The sequence below is a fragment of the Suncus etruscus genome, chromosome 9, assembly GCF_024139225.1.
Source record: "Suncus etruscus isolate mSunEtr1 chromosome 9, mSunEtr1.pri.cur, whole genome shotgun sequence".
NCBI lineage: Eukaryota > Metazoa > Chordata > Mammalia > Eulipotyphla > Soricidae > Suncus > Suncus etruscus.
Window position 1 is genome coordinate 46,972,841 of NC_064856.1, and position 22,559 is coordinate 46,995,399.

At 51.0% G+C, this 22,559-nt stretch overlaps 1 protein-coding gene across 1 annotated transcript in view; it reads right to left on the bottom strand.

Moving 5' to 3' along the window:
- CAPN5 (calpain 5) overlaps positions 1-20,646 on the bottom strand; it is a 60,838-nt gene extending 40,192 nt beyond the window's left edge. The window contains exons 1-2 of the mRNA XM_049780503.1: positions 20,586-20,646; positions 2,186-2,411 (exon numbers count right to left, since the gene is read on the bottom strand). Of these exons, the coding sequence (XP_049636460.1) occupies positions 2,186-2,359 (174 nt within the window). The 5' untranslated portion in view covers positions 2,360-2,411; positions 20,586-20,646. The remainder of the gene's footprint in view (positions 1-2,185; positions 2,412-20,585) is intronic.
- Positions 20,647-22,559: the final 1,913 nt, after the last annotated feature.

Sequence of the window (22,559 nt, forward strand, 5' to 3'; positions counted from 1 at the left end):
AGAGATGCCTGGCTTTGCACGACCCCCAGGCCTGAAGCTGACACCCACAGCTGACTGATCTGCCAGGACCATGAGGAGAAGGCAGGACTCCTGAGGCAGCTAAGAATGCCCAGAGAGGGCAAGCGGGACTTTGCCAGCATCGCAGAGCAGGACACTGGCCTTGCTTTATACCACTCCCTCCTTCCCCAGCCAGGCCTCCTGGTGTGCCCCTTAGACAGAACCAGATGGTCAGTGGGAAGAAAGGAATAGGACGGGGCAGGGAAAGAGCAGAGAGCTAGAATGTCCTCACAAGGACTCACAACAGCCTGTGCTACCTCCCCAACCATGAAGAACTAGCCTAGTCCTACCCTCCACTCAATGGGTCTCTCCCCTGTTTCTCCACCTCTCAAGGGCCTGGATCCAGACACCGTGTGTGATGCTTGGAGTTAGGAAGAGATCACAGCTTAGAGGAGGTATTGAAAGGGACAAGAAGGTTTTTGCTTTTCATAAATACATATAGTTTGAAGTTTCCCTAAGCTTACAAGGTGTCCTGTTTCGTGACCTTCAGAGCCACAGGCTAGCATTGGCTGAAGGGAGATAAGAATCTGTCTCTACTCAAGGAGAGCAGTATACGCCCAATTTGCTCATGCTTTCTGTTATCTTTGCTTGCAAAACTTTTAGTAAGGTGGAGTAAGGTGGCCACCCCCACCTCCAGCCTTTAAGGTAATTGTCTCTGTGTAACTTTTAGTGGTGGTCTGTTAGGCTTTAACGATTGTTTCTTTGTTTGCTAAATATCTCTTTTCTTTTAACTGAGTTGTGCTGTATTCCCTAAAAATTACTTAGATTACAAATGGAACACTACTTCTGTGACTTGCTGTCCCTTTGGAAAAGTGCTCTATAAAGAAACACTGCTTCAGTAATGGTTTGGGGTCTTTGCTCTGGGGTTCATCCCTGAGCACTGACCCTGGTGTCACCCTGGCACCAGAAAAAATAAATCACCCTTTTGCAAATTTGCATGGCTTCTGACCTCCTTGAAACACTCGAGATGCCGCTCCAGTGAGGGGACTGATCCCCATACCCAACAGTAATGAGAAATTTCGAAGACTAAACATTCTACATGTGGGAGGCCCAGGGGTTTAATCCCTGATGGCACATGGTTTCTGGGGGCACCACCAGGAGTGACCCCCCCCCCAAGCACAGAGCTGGGAGTAAGTTCAAGAAACCACCAGGTGTCACTACAAAAGTAAAACTAAATCATATATTTTTCCTCTAAGTGTGTATGGAGTAGGGAGAACTCTGCATAAAAACTCCTGTCAAGGCCGGAGAGATAGCATGGAGGTAAAGCGTTTGCCTTGCATGCAGAAGGAAGGGTGGTTCAAATCCCAGCATCCCATATGGTCCCCTTGAGCCTGCCAGGGGTGATTTCTGAGCGTATAGCCAGGAGTAACCCCTGAGCTCTGCCAGGTGTGACCAAAAAACCAAAAAAAGAAAAAAACAAAAACAAAAAAAAAGAAAAAGAAAAAAACAGGGCCGGTGCGGTGGCGCTAGAGGTAAGGTGTCTGCCTTGCCAGCGCTTGCCTAGGACAGACCCTGGTTCCATCCCCCCCGCGTCCCATATGGTCCCCCAACCCAGGAGCGACTTCTGAGCGCATAGTCAGAGTAACCCCCTTAGCGTCATCGGGTGTGGCCCAACAAAACAAAACAAAAAAAAAAAAAAAAGAAAAGAAAAAAAAAAAATAAAAGCTCCTGTCATGGAGACTCGGGTGTTAGCGGAGTGCGATGGAGACAACAGGATATTGACCCCAGCAGGGGGTTGAGGCTCCAGCACTGGTCAGAGAAGTAAACTCAATAAACATACTCAGTGGCTCATCCCAGTCTGTAGGGGCGGGGCGGTGAGGGTCAGTCTCCCCCTCCCTCTGCCTCCCTCACTTCCCCGAGGCGCCATCACTGTCTACAGTCCTCATCACTATTGATTAGTCATAACAAGTCCTTTTCATTTATGGCAAATGGCTCCTCAGAGGAACCCCTCCTGGAGAGCAGGGCCCTGAAAGAGGTGCTCTGGGACTGAGGTGTACTGTCAGGTCTGGCCAGAAACACCCACTCAGCTCAGCCCCTCGGCTTTCTCCAAGCTTGAGGCCCAGGAGGACTGCACTCCCCCCCACACACACACACTGCCCACTCCCACCCCCACAGACAGCCCAGACACTGACCTTCGGCTCGCCGCTTGCCATCTGACCGTGGGCCCTGGGGAGCCCTTATAGTACAAGGAGTCGTCTGTGGCTGGGAAGGTGGGGTCCTCGAAGAGCACCTTCTTGCGCAGACAGGCCCGCTTCAGGGCTGAGTAGTTCTGGTCCTCACTGGACGTCACGCAGGAGAACATGCTGGCTCAGCCCAGCAGGAGGTGCTGGGGGGTGCGAACAGCTCAAGGGGGCCTGGAGGGACAGAAGACAGGAGAACATCACTGACCAGTGACACGGATATCACTGGCATGTGGTGTCCTGAGTTCACGCTTGACAGCAGCCTGGCATGGGCAAGACAGCAACAATCTGGGGCCAGAGAGATAGTGGGTAGGGCATCTGCCTTACAGGCGGCTGACCTGGGTTTAATCCCCAGCAACCCATTTTGTACTCTAAGACTGCTGGGAGTAATCCCTGTGCAGGAGTCAGCTCTGTGACCTGCCAAGTGTGACTACCACCAACAATATACAGCAGCAATTTAAATTTGTTTGGGGGCCACACCCAGCAGTATTCAAGGCTGACTCCTGGCTCTGCTCAGAAATTACTCCTGGTGGTGCTCAGAGGACCAAATAAGATGCTGGAGGAGAGTTTAGCCATTAACCAGTTGCAAGGCAAATGCACTACCTGCTGTGCAATCATTCTGGCCCCCAGAGCAGAAATTTCATCTTTTCCATTTAAGTATCCCTATTCGCCATTCCTGACACCATAAATCCTCATTCTCCAGGCACTGCCAGAGAACACTCCCAAGTACCAACCTGAGAACAACTCTGAGCACTGGTGGTGTAATAGTGACCAAGTGGTGGGTGACTCAGATCTAACCAAAACCAAAACCAAAAACCAAAATAAAAGTAGAAGGGAGAGAAGAATCTCTTCTTAAAGATAGACTTAAGTTTCAAAAATCCATCTTGCCTGCAGGATCATAAGCAGGTGCTTTCTTATGTGTTTTCCTGTTTCAGTGGACTCATGGGTAGACAGTGGGGGGCTTGTTTGGGGGGGAGGCAACTAGAGTTGATGGGCAAGGGAATTAATGAATTTTCCCTGGCTGGCCATCTTCCAGGTGACTGCAAGGGGAGATTTCAGATAAACATTTCTTCCTTCTTATCCTTTTTTTTTTTTTTTTTTTTTGTGGTTTTTGGGTCACACCCGGCAGTGCTCAGGGGTTACTCCTGGCTCCATGCTCAGAAATTGCTCCTGGCAGGCACGGGGGACCATAGGGACGCTGGGATTCGAACCGATGACCTCTTGCATGAAAGGCAAACGCCTTACCTCCATGCTATCTCTCCAGCCCCCTTTTATCCTTATGTTTTCTGCTTTAGGAGGACTTGGTTTGTTTGCCCTGGTTGTTGACCACATACAGCAGTAGTGTGTGTGTGTGTGTGTGTGTGTGTGTGTGTGTGTTAGGAGGACTTGGTTTGTTTGCCCTGGTTGTTGACCACATACAGCAGTGTGTGTGTGTGTGTGTGTGTGTGTGTGTGTGTGTGTGTGTGTGTGCTTTGCAGAAGGGACCACGCCTGGTGCTCTGGGTTTTCTCCTAGTTGGTAGGGCTTGGGGGACCCAAACTTGGGGTTGGCTTCTTGCAAAGGTAAATAAACCTGTTGTGCTATGCCCTGGCCTTACCAATGTGTTAGACAGGAAGACAGTGAATGAACTGTGTGAGCTCAGGAGGGTGCAATAGAGGAGGAGGACAGTGAACAATTTTAATAGATGGCCCACTTTGCTCCAGGCAAGGCTGTGAGCAAGGCCGGAGGCAGGCACAGTCCTAAGTTAATGGTCAGGCTAGTTAAACTGCTGAGCAAGCTCCACTCATGAATCTGATCCCTTTTAAGTATTTTTAACATATCAAAATCACACCCCCCACTGCAACATTATAGGGTTGCCATGGCATCTCATGGGAGTAGCTAAATATGGTCAGGGACTTTGGACCCCAGATATTCCCACACAGAAGGAGAGAAGGCAGGAAATGTGAAAACAAACGATAGACTGAGGGTGAAGACATGCTGGTAGGTTGGGGAGCAATAAGATAGGTGGGTAGGGTGCTTGCCTTGCATGAAGCTGAAACAAGTTCAATTCCTGGCATCCCACATGGTCCCCAACGCTGCCAGAAGTGATTCTAGAGTGCAGAGCCAGGAGTAACCCCTGAACATTTCTAGGTATGGCCCTATCCAAAATAAACAAACAGGAGCCGGAGTGATAGCTCAATGGTAGAGCATTTGCCTTGCATGCAGCCGACCCAGGATGGACCTGTGTTCTATCCATGGCATCCCACATCCCATATGGTCCCCTGAGTCTGCCAGGAGCAATTTCTGAGTGCAGAGTCAGGAGTAACCCTTGAGCACAGCTGGGTGTGGTCCCAAAACGAAAAAAAATAAACAAAAACAAACAAACAAAAAAGAGAAACAAGTGCTGGACTTCTCCCTTGGATACCCCATTCCCTAATGCTGTGAAAGTGTCTCTGCTACTCTCTTCCTCTAAATCAGCACAGGCACACCAGTAAAGTCCCTGCCTTCCCTTCCTTCTTAAGTAAAGGTCTCCCTGAAAGGTCTGTCTGATGCTTTCCGTGAAAGCCTTCTCTGGGAGGCACAAGCAAGGATCAAGGTGTGGACTACACGTATCCCAAGCTCTCAATTCTGGCTCTGCCAGTGGACGCACCAATGTTACAATAGTACCAGAAGCTACTCCCAGCTTGGTGCTCAATCCTAGCAGGGCTCAGATGACTATGTGATGCCAGGAATGGAACCCTGGGCTCCTGCTTGCAGAGCCTGTGTGCCAGTCCATGGCATCAACTTTCCAGTCCAGCTTTCTGGTTTTCAATATGAGATTCAGCTCTTACTATCTTTGGTCTGGCTTCAGGGGCACATAAATTTGAAGAACATTCTCTCTCCTTCCCTGCAGATTGGAAGGGAGGGAAAGGTCAGGAACCAGGGCTCAGGTGGGGGAAGGCCTGGCCATTAGTCACAACCAGATGGGAATAGGATGGGGGTGGGCAGGCAGCAGTGCAAAAAACAGGTTTTTACTAAGCTGAGGTCAATTTTCTCTGAACTTTTCTTCTCCAAGAGAAAAAAGTTAGGACAGATCTAGGTTCGATTCCCGGCATCCCAAATAGTCCCCACAACCTGCCAGGAGTGATTTTTGAGCGTAGAGTCATGAGTAACTCCTGAGCCCTGTCGGATGTGCCCCCCCCCCAAAAAAAAAAACAAGAGAAAAAAGCTGGGGGTCCCTCCCTAGTGAAAAGGATGATTTCTAACCAGTCCTAGCTTCCTTTAATAAAGAGTTAAGCTGAACAGGTTTGAAAAAGACTTCTTGGGGCCGGAGGTAAGGCGTTGGAGGTAAGGAGGTAAGGCATTTGCCTTTCATGCAGGAGGTCATCAATTCGAATCCCGGCATCCCATATGATCCCCTGTGCCTGCCAGGAGCAATTTCTGAGCCTGGAGCCAGGAATAACCCCTGAGCACTGCCAGGTGTGACCCAAAAACCACACACACACAAAAAAAAGAAAAAGACTTCTTGGGCCCGGAGAGATAGCACAGCGGTGTTTGCCTTGCAAGCAGCCGATCCAGGACCTAAGGTGGTTGGTTCGAATCCCGGTGTCCCATATGGTCTCCCGTGCCTGCCAGGAGCTATTTCTGAGCAGACAGCCAGGAGTAACCCAAGACTTCTTGGATCCAGAGCAATAGTATATCAGTAGGGCATTTGTCTTGTATGAGGTGACCTGGGACGGATGAGGTTTGATCCCTGACATCCTATATGGTTCCCCGAGCCTGCCAGGCTAATTGTTCGACCATTGAACTTGCTACACCTCAGCTCCAAAACCATTTACTGTATGAATTCTGCTGAAAATGATATAAAATGAGGGTATCAGTAGGGAAGCAGCTGAACTCACTCAGAGAGACTCCTGCTGGCAGCGCTAGGAGAATATATATGTGGGGGCTGGAGAGATAGCATGGAGGTAAGGCGTTTGCCTTTCATGCAGGAGGTCATTGGTTCGAATCCTGGCGTCCATATGGTCCCCTGTGCCTGCCAAGAGCAATTTCTGAGCCTGGAGCCAGGAATAACCCCTGACCACTGCCGGGTGTGACCCAAAAACCACACACACAAAATATATATATATATGTATGTATGTTTATATATATATATATATATATATATATATATATATATATATATATAGCACAAGATAGTATAGATAGTATGGCAATAATTCCCAAAACAATAGGGACAAGTGTCAAAAGGACCAGTCCATAATAGGAAGCTTGTCACAAAGAGGGTAGGTGCAGTTAGGTCAGAGAAGAGACCACTATGACAATGATAGTTTGGACAAGAACTGGGTGCTGAAAGGGGATAAAGTGATATGCACAATACCCCTTCAATAACACTATTGCAAACCACAGGGAGGAGGAGGAGGAGGAAGGAGGAGGAGGAGGAGGAAGGGAGAAGAAGAAAGCCTGCCTTAGATGCAGGCAGGGGAGGACAGGGGGAGGGGAGAGAATGGGGACATTGATGGTAGAAAATGTGCCCTGGAGAAGGAATAAGTGTTAGATACTGTACGATTAAAACTCAATCATTCATGAACAACTCTGTCACTGTAAAAAAAAAAAAAGAAAAGAAAAAAGAAAAAGAATTGGTGCAGAGAGAGAGATTGGGCAGGGGGCAGGGGTGCCAGTAATGTGGATTGGAAGAAACCATCTCCAAGCCACACCAGACCAAAGGCACAAAGGCCTTTGAAATACAAAACCTTCAGAGGAGATCAGAAAATCTTAAGATGCAGAATTCCAGGCTCAGAACATTGGCAGAAAATCCTGGGAAGAGAAACTCAAAAATCAGGAGGCTAAGCACTCTGGAGAGAGTACTTGCTTGCATGTGGCTGACCTGAATTTGATCCCTAACAAAACACATGGCTCCCTGAGCCATCTGGAGTGATCCCTGAGTGCAGAACTGGAAGTAAACACTGAGCCACTGGGTGTGGCCCGAAAACCAAAATGGGGGAGGAAAAACAATTAAACACTAACTTCACAGAGGCAAAGACAAATATTTCCCCATTCTGGGGGTCACTTGCTTCTTTGCCATAGACATCATTTTTCTTTTTTTTAAATCATTGTCTTTCCCCATCCTGGGGTTCTTCCCAACTCTCTTGGGATGTCTATTCAGTTCTCTGCTCTAGAAAAGGCCTCTTTCTCTTCCCTATTTCATTATTCATTTGTCTCCTTCCTGGAATTCTTTACTGTGAGTGCAGGCAGAGAGAGCAGAGAAAACCTGGGCAGAGGCCAGAACTGACTTTTCTTTTTCCTGCAAAAAGCAAATTCCTCGTTCAAATCTGATGCCCAGGCTCCCCTTCAGTGGGACTTAGGCACAGCCTGACGACTGCCTGATGGAAATGGTGAGACACAGGTGTCCACACCATAAAGGACTGCCATTGTCCTGACTCCTTTGGGCACTTTCTGGGCAAATCGAGTGGGCACAGAGGGCAGCAGATGCCTAGTGAGGCTTCCCCCTTCTTTCCCCATTTCACAGAATCTCCTGCAAAGCCCTTCAGTGCTCACACCTAAAACACAGGCAGTGCCTGGTGAAGAGGATCTTACAAATGGTGCTGGTGAACTTCTTTTACGGTTGCCCCATTTATTTGAGAGAGAGAGAGAGAGAGAGAGAGAGAGAGAGAGAGAGAGAGAGAGAGAGAGAGAGAGAGAGAGAGAGAGAGAGAGAGAGAGCTGAGTTTAGAGACAGAAGACTGAGTTTAAGACTTGGGAACAGGGCTGGGCTACAAAACATGTGCCTTTCATGCATGAGACTTGCACTCAATCCTCCACACCACAAAAATCAAAACATTTTCCAAAAAAGGCCAAAAGGCCAAAGAGACAAAGGCCTGGGGCACAGACTTTGCAGGCAGGAGGCCCAGCTCAATTTTCTGCACCATAAGATCACCCTAGCACCACTAGAAGTAGCTCTGGGCACCATGTTGTGTGGCCTCATAAACCAAAACTATACAAAGTGCTCAGTGAGGGGAAATGACTTGCTGTTCCTCGGCAGAGTCTGGACTCTAAACCACTTATTTCTACTGACTCTGAGGCCTCCACCCCCACCCCCGACTGCCCCCCGTCTCTACTCAGGGCGGGGTGGGTTTACCCACACTGGACTGAGTTGGCTTACAGGAATGGAATGATAAGGAGCTTGGACAGGGAGGGGCACTGCATGGAAGGAGATGAGAAAAAGCAGTGAGTGGGGCACAGAGAGGAACAGCCAGGGGGAGTTGGAGGGAAGTCCCTGGTCACTGCTTGCCTGCTGGAAGGCTGAGGACTGGGCCCTCCATTGCTCTGGACCCACAGCCATTCCATCTTCTGCCTCAGACCCATCTTAGCTCCTCCCCTATGCTGGGTGACTTAAGGCCAGTCACCAACCTCTCTGACAGTCTTTTGATTATGAAGGCCCAAATCCTGTTCCCTTAGCCTAAGAGGTAAAGAAGGGAAAGCAGGGAGGTGTCTTGGGCATACAGCCACCCTCAGAATCATTAGCGTCCCAGCAGGAGCAGCTCAGGAAGCAATTTAAGATGAAGAATTAAATCTAAGTAGCGGAAAGCTCTAGTGCAAAAATCAGCAAGAGCGGGGCCCGGAGAGATAGCACAGCGGCATTTGCCTTGCAAGCAGCCGATCCAGGACCAAAGGTGGTTGGTTCAAATCCCGGTGTCCCATATGGTCCCCCGTGCCTGCCAGGAGCTATTTCTGAGCAAACAGCCAGGAGTAACCCCTGAGCACCGCCGGGTGTGACCCAAAAACCAAAAAAAAAAAAAAAAAAAAAAAAAATCAGCAAGAGCAATTCCAGGGTTCAGAGCCCAGAGGCCCAGGAAGGGGGGTGAGAGTGGCTGAAGTCGAAGGCAGGCTGGAGGAGGAAGAGATGCTGGCTGCCTTCCAGGGGAGCCTCTGGGCTGTGGGAAGTGGGGAGCCAGGCTGGCTCCCAATCAGTCATTTCTATTTTCCTGGGTCTCGCTGGCCCTGACCCACTACTGCTAGGCTCCTCAGGCCTTAACCCCACTGCAGGCGCCATCTGCCCCAACTCACCTCCCATGGTCTCAGGCCAACAGCATCCTGGAACAACAAGGCCTTGAGTTCTACTCTCCCTCAGGTGGCACCACTAACAGCAAAGCAGAAGTGAGACAGGGCCCCTTCCTGCCAAGGCCTGGTCCTTTCTGTTATGCCCAACAATGCGCTCCCTGTACCCCAAACTCCTGATGGCCTGGGGCCCCAAGTGGCTTCATGGCACCCCATGCACATAACCATCTCACTCCATGTCTAGCTCTTTCTTGAACTTCCCCAAAAACCATGCACCAGAGACATCTCAGCTCACCTTTGCTGTTGTCTAACATGAAAAAACAAGAAAGTCTCAGTTTCCCTTTGCCAGCTACTGTGAGTAGTCCCTATTTTACATTATTTTGGTGGGGAAGGGGGAATCTGGTGGGGGAAAGGGTAACCTAGGGATGCTCAGGGGCTACTCCTGGATATGCACTCAGGAATCACTCCCGGTGTGCTCACAGGACCCTAAGGGATGCCAAGTATGGAACCTAGGTCAGCTTCATGCAAGGCAAATGTCCTACCCTCTGAACTATGGCTCCAGCCTACATTTTATTTTGTATTTGTTTGGTTTTGAACAAACACACCTAGCAGTGCTCAGGGATCACTCCTAGTGGACTCAGAGGACAGTATGGGGTGACAAGGATCTTCATCCTACTTTTTTTTTTTTTGGTTTTTAGGCCACACCTGGTGACACTCAGGGGTCACTCCTGGCTATATGCTCAGAAATCGCCCCTAGCTTGGGGGACCATAGGGGACGCCTGAGGATCGAACTGCGGTCCGTCCTAGGCTAGCGCGCACAAGACCTATGCCTTACACCCTGTGCCATCATTCTGGCCCCTCATCCTACATCTTAAACATTCCTGCAAATGCCTATGCTGAGGTCTTTCTAAAAAATGGGAACTTAATTAAAAAGAAAAATTCTACCAAAGGCCTTCGGTTTACAGGAGACTAAGAGATTAGGAGGAATTGTCAAAGAGATAACCTAAAAGGCCCTAATCAAGCCAGACCACTATAATCAAACAGGATCCTCCAAAATGGCCACAAGATAAGTAACACAAAGGCCCAATTTTTATATTTAAACACACACACACACACACACACACACACACACACACACACACACACACACTACTTATCAAAATACTTATCAGTCCTATACATTTCTCCCCAGATGGGAAGTTTATTTTTTTTTTCACATTCTAATAAATCTTTCTATTTCCAGTTTTAAGTCTGATTATTCTTAAATATAATTAGTCTTGAAAATATTAAAGAACCTGAGATACATGGAGAAACTCAGAATCCACCTGTATCAAGAGAGTGCAGGAAGTTCTCCTTCCCAGATGGAAAACAGTCTCCAGGTGGGGCTCCCTGAGGCTGGGGGAACTCCCAAGGGCCAGGACCCTTCCCTCTGACAGAGGATACCTGTTTTCCCTTGTCAGCTGCTGAGTGGGTCCATTTCAGTTGTCACAATCCAGTATTCTAACATTCCCACAATTTCTCGGATTCATTAAGAATCGGTCTTTCTGGGCCCAGAGGGATAGCAGAGTGGCGTTTGCCTTGCAAGCAGCCGATCCAGGACCAAAGGTGGTTGGTTCGAATTCCGGTGTCCCATATGGTCCCCCATGCCTGCCAGGAGCTATTTCTGAGCAGACCACCAGGAGTAACCCCTGAGCACTGCCGGGTGTGGCCCAAAAACCAAAAAAAAAAAAAAAAAAAGAATCGGTCTTTCTGGGGCCGGAGAGATGGCAAAGCAGCCGGGCATTTGCCTTGCGTGTAGAAGGACGGTGGTTCAAATTCCGACATCCCATATGGTCCCCCGAGCCTGCTAGGAGCAATTTCTGAGCATAGAGCCAGGAGTAACCTCTGAGCGCTGCCGGGTGTTACCCAAAAATCAAAAACAAAAAAAAAAAAAAAAAAAAGAAAGAATCGGTCTATCTCTTTCTGTCTCTCTCAGCCTCTCTCTGTCTCTCTGTTTCTGTCTCTCTCTTTTCACACCCCCATGGCATCCCATAGAGTCCCATAAGCACCCACCAGGAGTGATTCCTGAATGCAGATCCAGGATCTTGAGCATCACTAGGTATGGCCCAATTTCCCCTCTCCCTCACCAAAATAATGTCCTGTTGAATAGGGACTACTCAGAGCAGTTGGCAAGGAGAAACTGAGGTTCTCTTGTTCTTGAGAGAGAGAGAGAGAGAGAGAGAGAGAGAGAGAGAGAGAGAGAGAGAGAGAGAGAGAGAGAGGAAAAATGACTGCCATAGAGGCAGGTAGGGAGGAGGACAGAGGAGAGGGTAGGGGGAGAGAGTAGGAAGGAAACTGGGGGCATTGTGGCAAGAAATGTGCTTTGGTGAAGGGCTGGGTGATAGACATTATAGGATTAAAACTCAATCATGAACAACTTTGTAACTGTGTATCAGAAGATTCAATTAAAAATTATTTCTAAAAATGTCTCCCTATGGAGCCTGAGTGATTGTACAGAGGAGGGTAAGGCACTTGACTTGCACCTGGAAGACCAAGGTTTGAACGCCGACATCCCTGAATCTTCCAGGAGTGAATCCTGAGGCCAGAACCAGTAATAAGTCCTGATCATGGCCAGATGTGGCTCCAAAATCTAAATAAATAAGTAAACAAACAAACAAATAAATAAAAGCCATGCATAAAAGGGTCTATAGCATGTAAGCTACTTGCCTTGCATTAGGTAGACCCGTGTTCGATCCTCAATGCCTCCTATGGTTACCCAATGCTGCCCTGAATGATGCTTCAGTACAGAGCCAGGAATAAGTTTGAGCCCTGCCAGGTGCAGCCCCCAAAATCAAAAGAAAATAAAAAAATAAAAACCTTATACAAGAGCTGGTTGGTACCTTTTAGCCCTTTGCTATGTTCTTCAGGGAGTTTCTTTCTCCTTTGCTTTTCAATATAGCTTTCCAATTTGTTTTTAGCTGTGTCTAGAGTCATTATTTTTCTGCATTATCATTCTTTTATTTTTTCTCTTGCATTCTCATTCTTGAAAATGAAGAATCTGGGAATCAGCAACCACTGCAGAGACCTCACTTCTGCATCTCCATTATACCAGATCTCTCCTGCCTCCTGGTTCTAGAGGTGATGCCAGCCTGTGCCACACTCCTGCAGTCTGTGCCCTCTGTGCCCAGGAGAAAGTGCTACCAACAGCCAATGGGCACTTAGCTTTAGTTCCGAATGTCAGCCTAAGCTATGTGACCCTAGACTTGCCCTAGCACCTCTGATCTTTATGGTGCTTGTCTGGAAGGAAGAGAAAATGTACTAGGGATGTCAGACCTTCAACAGCATTAAACAAGACATCATGATACTAAACAGTATTGGGGGATGGGAATTGTATTCAGACGAAACATAGGGGTCCATGAAGTATCAAGCATGCTCTTGAGTTATCTCATTAGCCCTCTGAACAAGTTTTTTAATTCCTAAATATGCCATACCCCAAAGGACCTCAAGATGGGCCTTCTGAGTCCATGTCCAATGCTTTGGAACTCCTGATAGCAGTAGATAATAAGCATATCACCAGGGCCAAAGAGGAAATGAAGAGGGTAGGGCACTTGCCTTCTATATGGCTGACCTGGGTTTAATCTCCAGCATCCTGACTCTGCCAGAAATAAACCCTGAGCACCTCAGATGTGGTCCAAAACACAAATCAAAACAAAACAAAACAAAATGAAATTCCCCAAGGAACTACATGGTCTTGTCCCAGTGAGAGATGGGCAGGAAGGAGTTGTATCTTTTTGAGGCTCTCATAGGAGAATCCAGTAGGCAGGGAACTTGCCTCTCACACAGCTGACACAGGTTCAATCTCGGAGACACCATATGGTCCCCTGAGCCCAGTCAGGAGTAATACCTGGAGTGCAGAGTCAGGAATAAGCCCTGAGCACCACTGGGAATGGGTCAAACCTTCTTCCAATTCTCTGTTTTTTTGTTTTGTTTTGTTTGTTTGTTTGTTTTTGGGCCACACCCGGCGTTGCTCAGGGGTGACTCCTGGCTGTCTGCTCAGAAATAGCTCCTGGCAGGCACGGGGGACCATATGGGACACCGGGATTCGAACCAACCACCTTGGGTCCTGGATCGGCTGCTTGCAAGGCAAACACCACTGTGCTATCTCTCCAGGCCCCCTTCTTCCAATTCTAAATAAATAAAGTAGAGGAAACCATGATGCCTATCGCAAGGCCTACCCAAGGAGCTCTGTAGTCTGCACCTTGGGAGCAATGTGTGTCTGCTTCTAGGAGCCTGGGGCTGGGCCTAATGCTCCCTGGACCTGCAGGAACTGGTGGGCAGGCTGGGGTGATGGTGTGGATGTGGAGAGGAGTGATTATTCAAAGAAACAGAGATATGCTTCACTCACAGCTTTGCATGTGGAAGCTAAGATTCCAGCCCCAGACTGTGTGGTCCCCAAGGCTGTCAAAAGCAGTCCTGGATTTACCAGGAATGAAGTAGCCCCAAGCACAGCCAGGTGTGTCCCCAACCCCAAGACTCTTCCCTTGCATTTTCAGTGAGAACTTTTCTGTTTCCTCTGCAACCGTTCAGGGAAAGGAAGTGGCTAAGATGTGGTAGGAGGCCCACAGTATCCCATCAAACTCAGGGCACTGGAGTTCCAGCCTTAGATTATAGGGAGGAGAAATGGGAGTTCAGTAGCTGAAGGACAAAAGGGACAGGCAGGGATTTGAACCCCATTTAGAGGTCCCAGGGAACCAGGATAACCAATGAGTGTGAGCAGAGGGGATGGGAGAGGTAGGAATCTGAGGAAGGAGCTCAGTATCACTATGTGGTCAACAAGTGAATGAAAGGAACATAGGAAAGTCCCCTATCCCCTACCTCCCACCTTGGCACAGGTCAGGACTGAAGGTCAGCAGCTGCAATCACCCTCTGATTCCCCACAAAGAGGGGTCATCCCTGAGGCAGGTCACAGGGTGATAGACTAAGAGCCTCTGATGGACCCATTAGGGACAAGCAGAAAGCAGATCTGGGACATGGAGGGAGGAAGGAGGGGAAGAATGGAGGTAGGAAAGGAGGAAGGGAGGAGAAAGCAGAAGGGAGGAAGTAAGGAAGGGAGATAAAAGAGGGAAAGGGGAAGAAGGGAGATGGGGGAAGGGGAGGCAGGAGGAGAAAAGAAAAGAAAGGAGGGGAAGGGAGTCAGAGGGAAGGAGGCAGGAGAGGGGAAGGTGGTAAAGGGAGAGGCAAGAGGGCAGCAGAGCAGCTGGAAGGCAGACAGAAAAGGGCAAAGCAAGTCTTGCAAGGCTCTGAGAACTGCATGTGTGTGTGTGTGGGTGAGGCTAAGGGTCAGTTGGGGGTGGGCGGGAAAGGGCAGCTCAGGCTGATGGTTATTGGGCTGTTGCTCTGTTCGCTGGACTAATGTGTTTACTTCCCTTTCTCTGGGCCCACAGGCTCACATCTAATACTTACCTAACATCTGCCCTGCTACCTGGGTACCATGCTGGCCTAGACACCATGTCCATCCACCATGGCTTGAGGAATGGGGGTGAGAGGCCATGTGTAAAGGGAGAGCTGGATTGGGTGTGGGGTTCCATGTCCTGGGTCACCGCCAGGAAGGAGAGCTGGGCACAGTGAGTCACTCAAGCCAAAGCTGGCAGCAGTACTGGGAAATCCTGTCTTTCTCCTCTGCTCCTTCCCTCATTATCATTTCTGGTATTTATTTATTCGGGGGGTTTGAGGGCCACACCCAACAGTGTTCAGGGCTTACTCCTGGCTCTGCATTCAGGTATCTCCCTGGTAGGGTCCAGGGGATCATATGGGATCATATAATCAAACCTAGATCAGGGATCAAACCTAGATCAGCTGTATGCAAGCCACACACAATTGTACAGTGTCCCACAAGCTGTGTGATTGTCCTGCCCCCCTCATTATCATTTCTGTCTTCACCCAACTTTAGGGATTTTTTTTGGGGGGGGCCACACCCATCCTTATTCAGGGGTTACTCCTGGCTGTCTGCTCAGAAATAGCTCCTGGCAGGCATGGGGGACCATATGGGACACCGGGATTCAAACCAACCACCTTTGGTCCTGGAGCGGCTGCTTGCAAGGCAAATGCCGCTGTGCTATCTCTCCGGGCCCAACTTCAGGGATCTTTCCAGCAGGGAGTCTGACAAAAAGTATCTTAGAGGGGCTGGAAGGCAGGGGTGTGGCTTTCGCTGGCCCCCTACAATGAACTGGGAAGACCTTTTACTTTAGTGGGGTGTAGGCTGTGTAACCACGATTGAATTTTGGTCTCTGTGCATCACAGACTGACTTGAGTATCCACACAGGGGGTCATGAGGAGGGGTTGGGTAAGCTGGAGCACAGAGAGAAACTTTCATAAAGGAGGCAGTGAGGCATGGACAGGAAGCAAGGCTGGGACTTGACACACCCCAAGAGCTGGGCTGGTGTTCCCACCTTTACCACCTGCAGGGGCCACCTGAAGTCACTTTACTGCGGGACCATCATGCCTCAGGGCTCCAGGCCATCCACATCTTGCTGAGGAATGCGGGTATAGGTCCTGCTCATTCCCTTCCAGGAAATTGTGTCATAAGTGCCATTGGCTAGGGCCCCTGCAAGGTCCTCCACTGGGCAAGCACCCGCCCTCTTGAACCTGCTGGTTCTCTCCTCCAAATGGTTGTCAGTGGGCAAGTGGACACTTCACTCATTTGCAGTCTGCTGGGCTTGTCACCAAAACATGATGCTTCCTGCTACAAGCACTACCGGCCTAGAACATCCTAGGCTGGAAACCAAGGTGGGAAGTTACCCACTGCACAAAAGGAATACTGAGGCTCACCTACTCGTGCAAGCTCCTACCTGCCTCCGTCATAAACTGTACTGTCCTCAGTGCACAGAGGCAGCCTGGAACTGGGAGAGATAAGAAACACTTGCAGACAGAACAGTTCCACACCCACTTCTTGAGTGTCCCTGCTTTCAGCCAAACACACAGGACAGGAGAGAGATCAAGATCCTAGGCCCAAAAATCTGCTCTAGAAGGGCAGGGACCTTCCCTCAGACCACACAAGGTGTCTGCTTGGTGGAGATGGCTCACACAGAGGACCTTGATGGGTGGTCTCTGAGTTGTGAGAAGGAGATGGGCTTGAGGCCACACGTGATGGTACTCAGGGGCTTCTCCCAGCTCAGTGATTGAGGATTGCTCCTTGTGGTACTCGGGATCAGGCAGTGCTGGGAATTGAGCCCAGGCCTTCTGCATGCAAAACCTGACTGCAGCCTTTTTCGGACTCTGGGCTATGATTTAGAGATGGCACTGGAAAGTGCAGGGAAAAGGTGGCATTCTGGGAGGAGCAAACCATTTCAGGAAGAAGAGATGGGGGCCCAGGAAGAAGAAGGGGCAGCTAGAAAACAAGGGCCCAGAAAGCAAAGAGAGTGGGTGTGAGGAAGGAGGTAGTGACGCAGCAGAGGTCAGGCTGTACAATGAAAGAGCAGGGCAGGCGTGCAATGGCCTTGGCGAGGGGACAAATCCGAGTCATGAAGGGCTACCCATACTGGGAACAGAGAAGCCTCAGCAGCCCATGGTTGGGGGATGGGGGAATTGGGGCTCCTCCCTGGAGCCTCTAGAAAGCACAACCCTCTCCCTTGCCCAGGAGGTGAGGGTGCACAGATGATGTTTTGTGCCATATTATGTTGTGCCCATGCAGCTCTGAATGCCTTGCCTCCTTCCCATGCCAATCAAAATTTCCAACTGTCCTGCCACATGCCCCTCCTTGAAGAAAAGGCAGGGGTGAGGGCTCTATGTGCCATCATCATAGGCAGGAGGTGGAGCATCTGCTTTTCTGGCCCTTCAGACCCTGCTTGCTCCCATCACACATCTCAGTTCCAGCAGGACTAAGTTTCACATGGGCCCTGGTTTGTTCATCTGCAAAATGGGCTCCAGCTCTCGGTGTGTGGAGATCAGGTAGCCCTACAGGCCCTGGAAGGACTAAGAGGAACTATTTGGGCAGAGGTTGGAGGTGTGGGTGAGGGGAAGACCTCCAGAGGCAGGCCTCTACATTCCTTCCTCATTCCTGTCTTTTGCAATCCTACACAGGGCAGGAGTGGGAGCAGCGGGCCCAGGCTTTGCCCACCAGTCCTCCTAGTTTGGGGATTGGGAGTGAGGGAGAAGGACATGGGGAATGGGGAACAAACTGTGAGTAACTTCAAGGGGGGGGGGAGGCAGTGGCTGTGGGAAGCAAAAAGGGGTTCCTGAGAAGGGTACACTGGCAATGCCACAACAGTTGGCCCCTAGCATGCTGAACTACATGGTCCCAAAGAATTCCACACCCAAGACCCGAAACCAGGACTGTTACCTTCTAAGGTCAGGGTGCGGGCAGAGGCAAGTGTAGATTCTGAGATAGGGAGGTGATGGGGTCTCTTGGGTGGCTCTAATGGTCATCTCCCATGTCCAGATAAGAGGGAAGCAGGAAACTGGTTGCCACGAAAGGAAACGGCAGAGGCGGATGTGGAGAGGGTGGTGGTGCAGTCAGGCAGGGCGGCAGGAGACGGGCTGGTTCTTTCCTGGACCCTCCAGAAAGCATCAGCCAGCCTTGACTTTTGCCCATAAGAAAACAAGCTCGGCACCATGCCCGGGCTTGGGTACGGTGGCTGAAAGCACCTTGGTGTGTTCCCGGATCCCTGTAGCAGCAGCAAAAGACCCAGGTTCTGCAAAGTGGTAACGCCCCAGGACCTCCTACAGCTCCAGGAAGTGAGTGAACATGAAGGGCTTACTCACTGTACCGTGCCAGTGCTCAAGTCGTTCAAAGCCCAATCTGAGCCCTATACTAAAAACAAAACACCAGGCAGAAGTCATACAGAGGGCCCGGAGAGATAGCACAGCGGCATTTGCCTTGCAAGCAGCCGATCCAGGACCAAAGGTGGTTGGTTCGTATCCCGGTGTCCCATATGGTCCCCCGTGCCTGCCAGGAGCTATTTCTGAGCAGACAGCCAGGAGTAACCCCTGAGCATCGCTGGGTGTGGCCCAAAAACCAAAAACCAAAAAAAAAAAAGAAGTCATACAGAGACACACTGGGCCCAGAGCAGGCTGGCAGGCAGCAGGGTCTATCTTTGGTCCTCAGGGCTGCAAAGCTAGGGACATGTCATGGGCATCCCCTGATAGGGATGACCCCCTGGTTTTGACTGTGTGGGCTACTTCCCACAATGACCACCTGCCCCGTGGTGGGAGAAGACCACAGGCCAAACCCACAGTCAATTCACCCCACTCCCCAAGAAGATAGGGGTGTAGCCAGAGCAATAATAGAGTGGGTCAGGTGCTTCTCTTGCACATGACCAACCCAGATCTGATCCCCGGCATCTCTTATAGTCCCTTAGCCTCCCAGGAGTGATTCCTAACTGTAGAATCAGGAGTAATTCCTGTGTAACCCAAAAACCAACCAACCAAAACAAAACTGGGAGTATTTCATTTGAGAAGCATATCTCTAGAGAAGGAGGATGGGCAGCAGGAATACAGATCCTCACAGCAGCCGATGAGCCATGCCTCATGGGGGCTGCCTACAAATCCTAGAGAGACTCAGTCCATTTTAAGCGAGCAGCAAGAGGCAGGCCTGTGAAAACTGGGCCTTGAGCAGTCACAAAGCATCTCTATCCACATAGGGAAAGACTGGAAGTGGAGCTGGATGGCCAGGCCTGGGGGATCCCTGCCAGCTCAGGAGTATTTTGAACATCACGGCCATGGGGCAAATGAGATCTATTGAAGTACAGGAGATACACTTCAAGGAGTGGTTGAGGACATGGGGTACTGGGCAGCCCTGTTGTGCCAGTCTTTTGTGAAGACCATAGTGCTGCATGGTCACCTGCCTAATCACCCTCCTTCTAGAACCCCTGGGATCAGGTGGTACCCATCCCACTTCCCATAGAAGAAACAGTCTGATGGGGAAAGGTCGCCTATAGACTGGGGTCCAGTCTATCACTGGACAGTGATAGGCCCCATGGAGATGTACAGAGGGAGGCTTCTCTGTGTCCAACCCCGTGTCTGACCACAGCTCATGCACATCCCCGTGCCCTGTCAGGAGCATCCCAGTGCAGCCCCTCAGCACCTCTCTCATTCACACCTCTGGGTCCCCACAGCCACCCACTCACTCATTGCAGCCCCCAGAGCCCTTGTCAGGCCCAGATGGGATTATTAAAGTCCCTCCTTGCAGACTAGCAATGTTTTCAGGCCCTCAGACTCACGCCCATGTATCTGTAGTGGAATCGGCCCCCAGCTCAGGGCTGGCCTTGTGCCCTTCACATGGAGCAGAGCTTAGCTATTGGCCCACCCACCTACCATAGCAGACAGAAGAGAAGCTGAGGGTCATGACCCAGCCCAGACACCTATCTTCTGACACTTAGCTCTGGTCTGGTCCACCCTGCCATGCCCAGCCATCAGTAGAATGAAGAATCCAGTCATCCCCTCAACTCAACCTCAGCACTCACTGGGGGTGGATATTGTTGGTGGATGTGGGGGAGGAGGGGGAGCCTAAACTCTGGCAGCACAACATAATAGATCCTCCTAAAAGACCTCACACTCCTGAGGCCATCACCAAGCCCTCTCTTTCAGGAAGTCTGCCAGACTTCTCCCTAGAACCCTTGGATCAAATAAATGCCTTGGCCGCTTCTTTCTTAAGGCAAGGAGCAGATTCAGTCTTGCCAGCAAACAGATCCAGCACTGGGAGTCGGTCACTACCGCCACCACCACCACCCATAAACACAGACTCCCCAACTGTGGGGTGTAAGGCTGAACCCCTCACTCAAAATGCAGTCTGGAGAGAGCTTAGCTTACCTGTGAAGGATCCCTTTACCTCACCTCTGCTATGGGCCAGTTTCCCTAGATCCCCAGATCCCTCAACTCCAGGGGCTGAGACTGGACCCCCCCCCATCTCCTCCTGCCTTTCAGCCTGTACCCACAACACATCAAGGCTAGTGACAGCAGTGCCAAAAAGGCCCTATTCCACCTGGAGGGAAGGAAGGAACCTGGAAGAGTCCCTGCCGCCAGCCTCCAGGGATCAGGAGGAGGAACCGAACAGGAATGGCAGGACGGAGGGAGGGGTGGAAGGCGGGAGAGGAACAGGTTAGGAGGACGGGAAGAAGAGAAAGCAAGCCCAGAGCTTCACCCCCAACTGGAAAGCCAGTTTCGCAAGCCACCGTCAACGGGTAAGAAGAAGCGGGGGCTGGGAACGAAGCTGTCCCAGGCTGGGGAGGATGATCCAGTCATCTGCCTATCTCCAGACCCGCAGGCCAGGGTCCCCCATCTTTCCTGCAAGGCCAGAGGGATGTTGCACGCGCGGCAGGCGCACACACACACAAGCTACCCGCCGGTACCCACTCACCTGCACACGCGCTCACACACGCCTCCCTCTGCGCAGCGCCTCCTACCTGCAAGGCACGGGCGCGCGCGGCCTCTGAGCCTCGGCCCGCCGGCCCCGCGCAGCTGCCTCGGGCCCGGGCAGGACGGGGCTGGCCCTGGGGCGGGGGCTCGGGCGCGGACTCGCGGGCACACCCGCCCCGAGGCCTCCGCCCCTTCGGGGGCCGGGGCGTGGACTCCAGCAGGGGGGGCGGGCCGGCACGGCTGCGCATGCGAACAGGGCCCTCGCAGTGGTGCTCCCCGCGGGGATTAGATGGAAATTTGGGGGGCTCCCGCGGCCCAGCCTTGCTACTCCAGACTCCATCAGGCCCGCCTTCTCCTCTACCCTCTCTCTCTCTTCTGTGGAGCATCTCCGGGTGCAAACCGCAGCCCCCCAACCCCGGTGCATACCCCCCAGGGTTTCTGCAAGCCGGTCAAAGGCAGAACTTGGGGTGTGCATCTATCTCCCACTTCCACCCTGGCTGCCAGAGATGGGGTGTAGGGAAGGGATGGAGCAGGCCAGAGCCCAGTTTTAGTGGGTGACTTCGTTCACTGCCAACCCCAAATGCCTAGCAGAGGCGAGCCCTGGCCTTGGAGAGCAGAGGGGCAGATCTGAGCTTCAGTTGGAGGAAAACCACTCAGGCCTCCATCTAGAGCTGACGGATGGACAGAGATGTCACTGCACCGGAGGGCATGTTGGGGAACACAGTGGGAGAGTGAGAATGACTAGTCCTGGCACACAGTAGGGACAGAGGGCGAGGTGGCCTTCTCCGCCACCATGCTGTGGCAGCAGGGCAACAGGACAAGGCCTGTGCCAGTCCACTTGGCACACGGAGACCCACGGGGTCTCTCATCCTTGGCTCTCTCTGACCTCCCTCAGTGATTCCATCATCTCAGAGATGGTTCCCATTCACCCCACCCCACTAGCACAGCCTGTGTCCCAAGTTCCTCCACCGCACTACCATATCTCTGGTGGTTGTAGCTGTAGACTTCGGCCCCAGAACTGCACGCTTTGCATTAGGGAGCTCCAGCCACAGTACCCCAACACCCCATAGTCCCTTAAGGACCACAGAGCAAGACAGGTGAAACCCCCCCTCCCCGCCCACCCTCCCTCCCAAAAAAATCCAGCCAGAAAAGAACAGGAAGACTGGGGTCTAAGGGTAGGTCAAAGCTTGATGCAGGACACCCTGGGGAGACAGGCTTGAATGCCCGGATCCATCCTCAACACTCCTTAGGCTACACGTTGAACTTTATCAAATATCCTGAAAATTGCTAGGAAAAAGCCTCGGGTCTCCTGAACACTACTTAGAAGGTGCCCACATTCAAAACATTGAGTTGGGGTTTATGATTTGCATGCTAGAGCCTTGGTCGGACACTCCTGCACAGTGAATAGAGTAGCACTTCTACTACACACACACACACACACACACACACACACACACACACACACACACACACACACACACACACACGGAAGAAGGAAATGCATAGCCCTACCTGCCACCATCCACAGAACAACATTCCAGGCTGCCCCTATGCCTGCTCTCCTCCCCCATCCTAACCACAGCCCCACCACCTCTGCCCAGACTCTTCCTTTCCAGGCCCTCCTGCTGACCTCAGGCCCGCTCTCACCAACCCTCAGTTCCTCTGCCCTCACACCTTGTTTATGTTGACCAGCCACTCTTCTAGAACCTTCTTCCACCCTCTCTCCACAAAGCCTGTCCTGTCCTGGTAGGTATTTCCTCTTTGTCAACTGCAATACATCACAGTGGTGAAACAAATCCAAAGCTTAGCAAAGAGTGCGCAAAGAGATTACTGAAGTCTGGAGCTTCAGGAGCTCAAAAGATAGTACAATACCACACTGCCAACCCATGGGTTCCATCCTTGGCACCCCATATGGTCCCATGAGCACAGAACCAGGAGTAAGCCCTGAGCATAGCTAAGTGTGGTCCCCAAACCA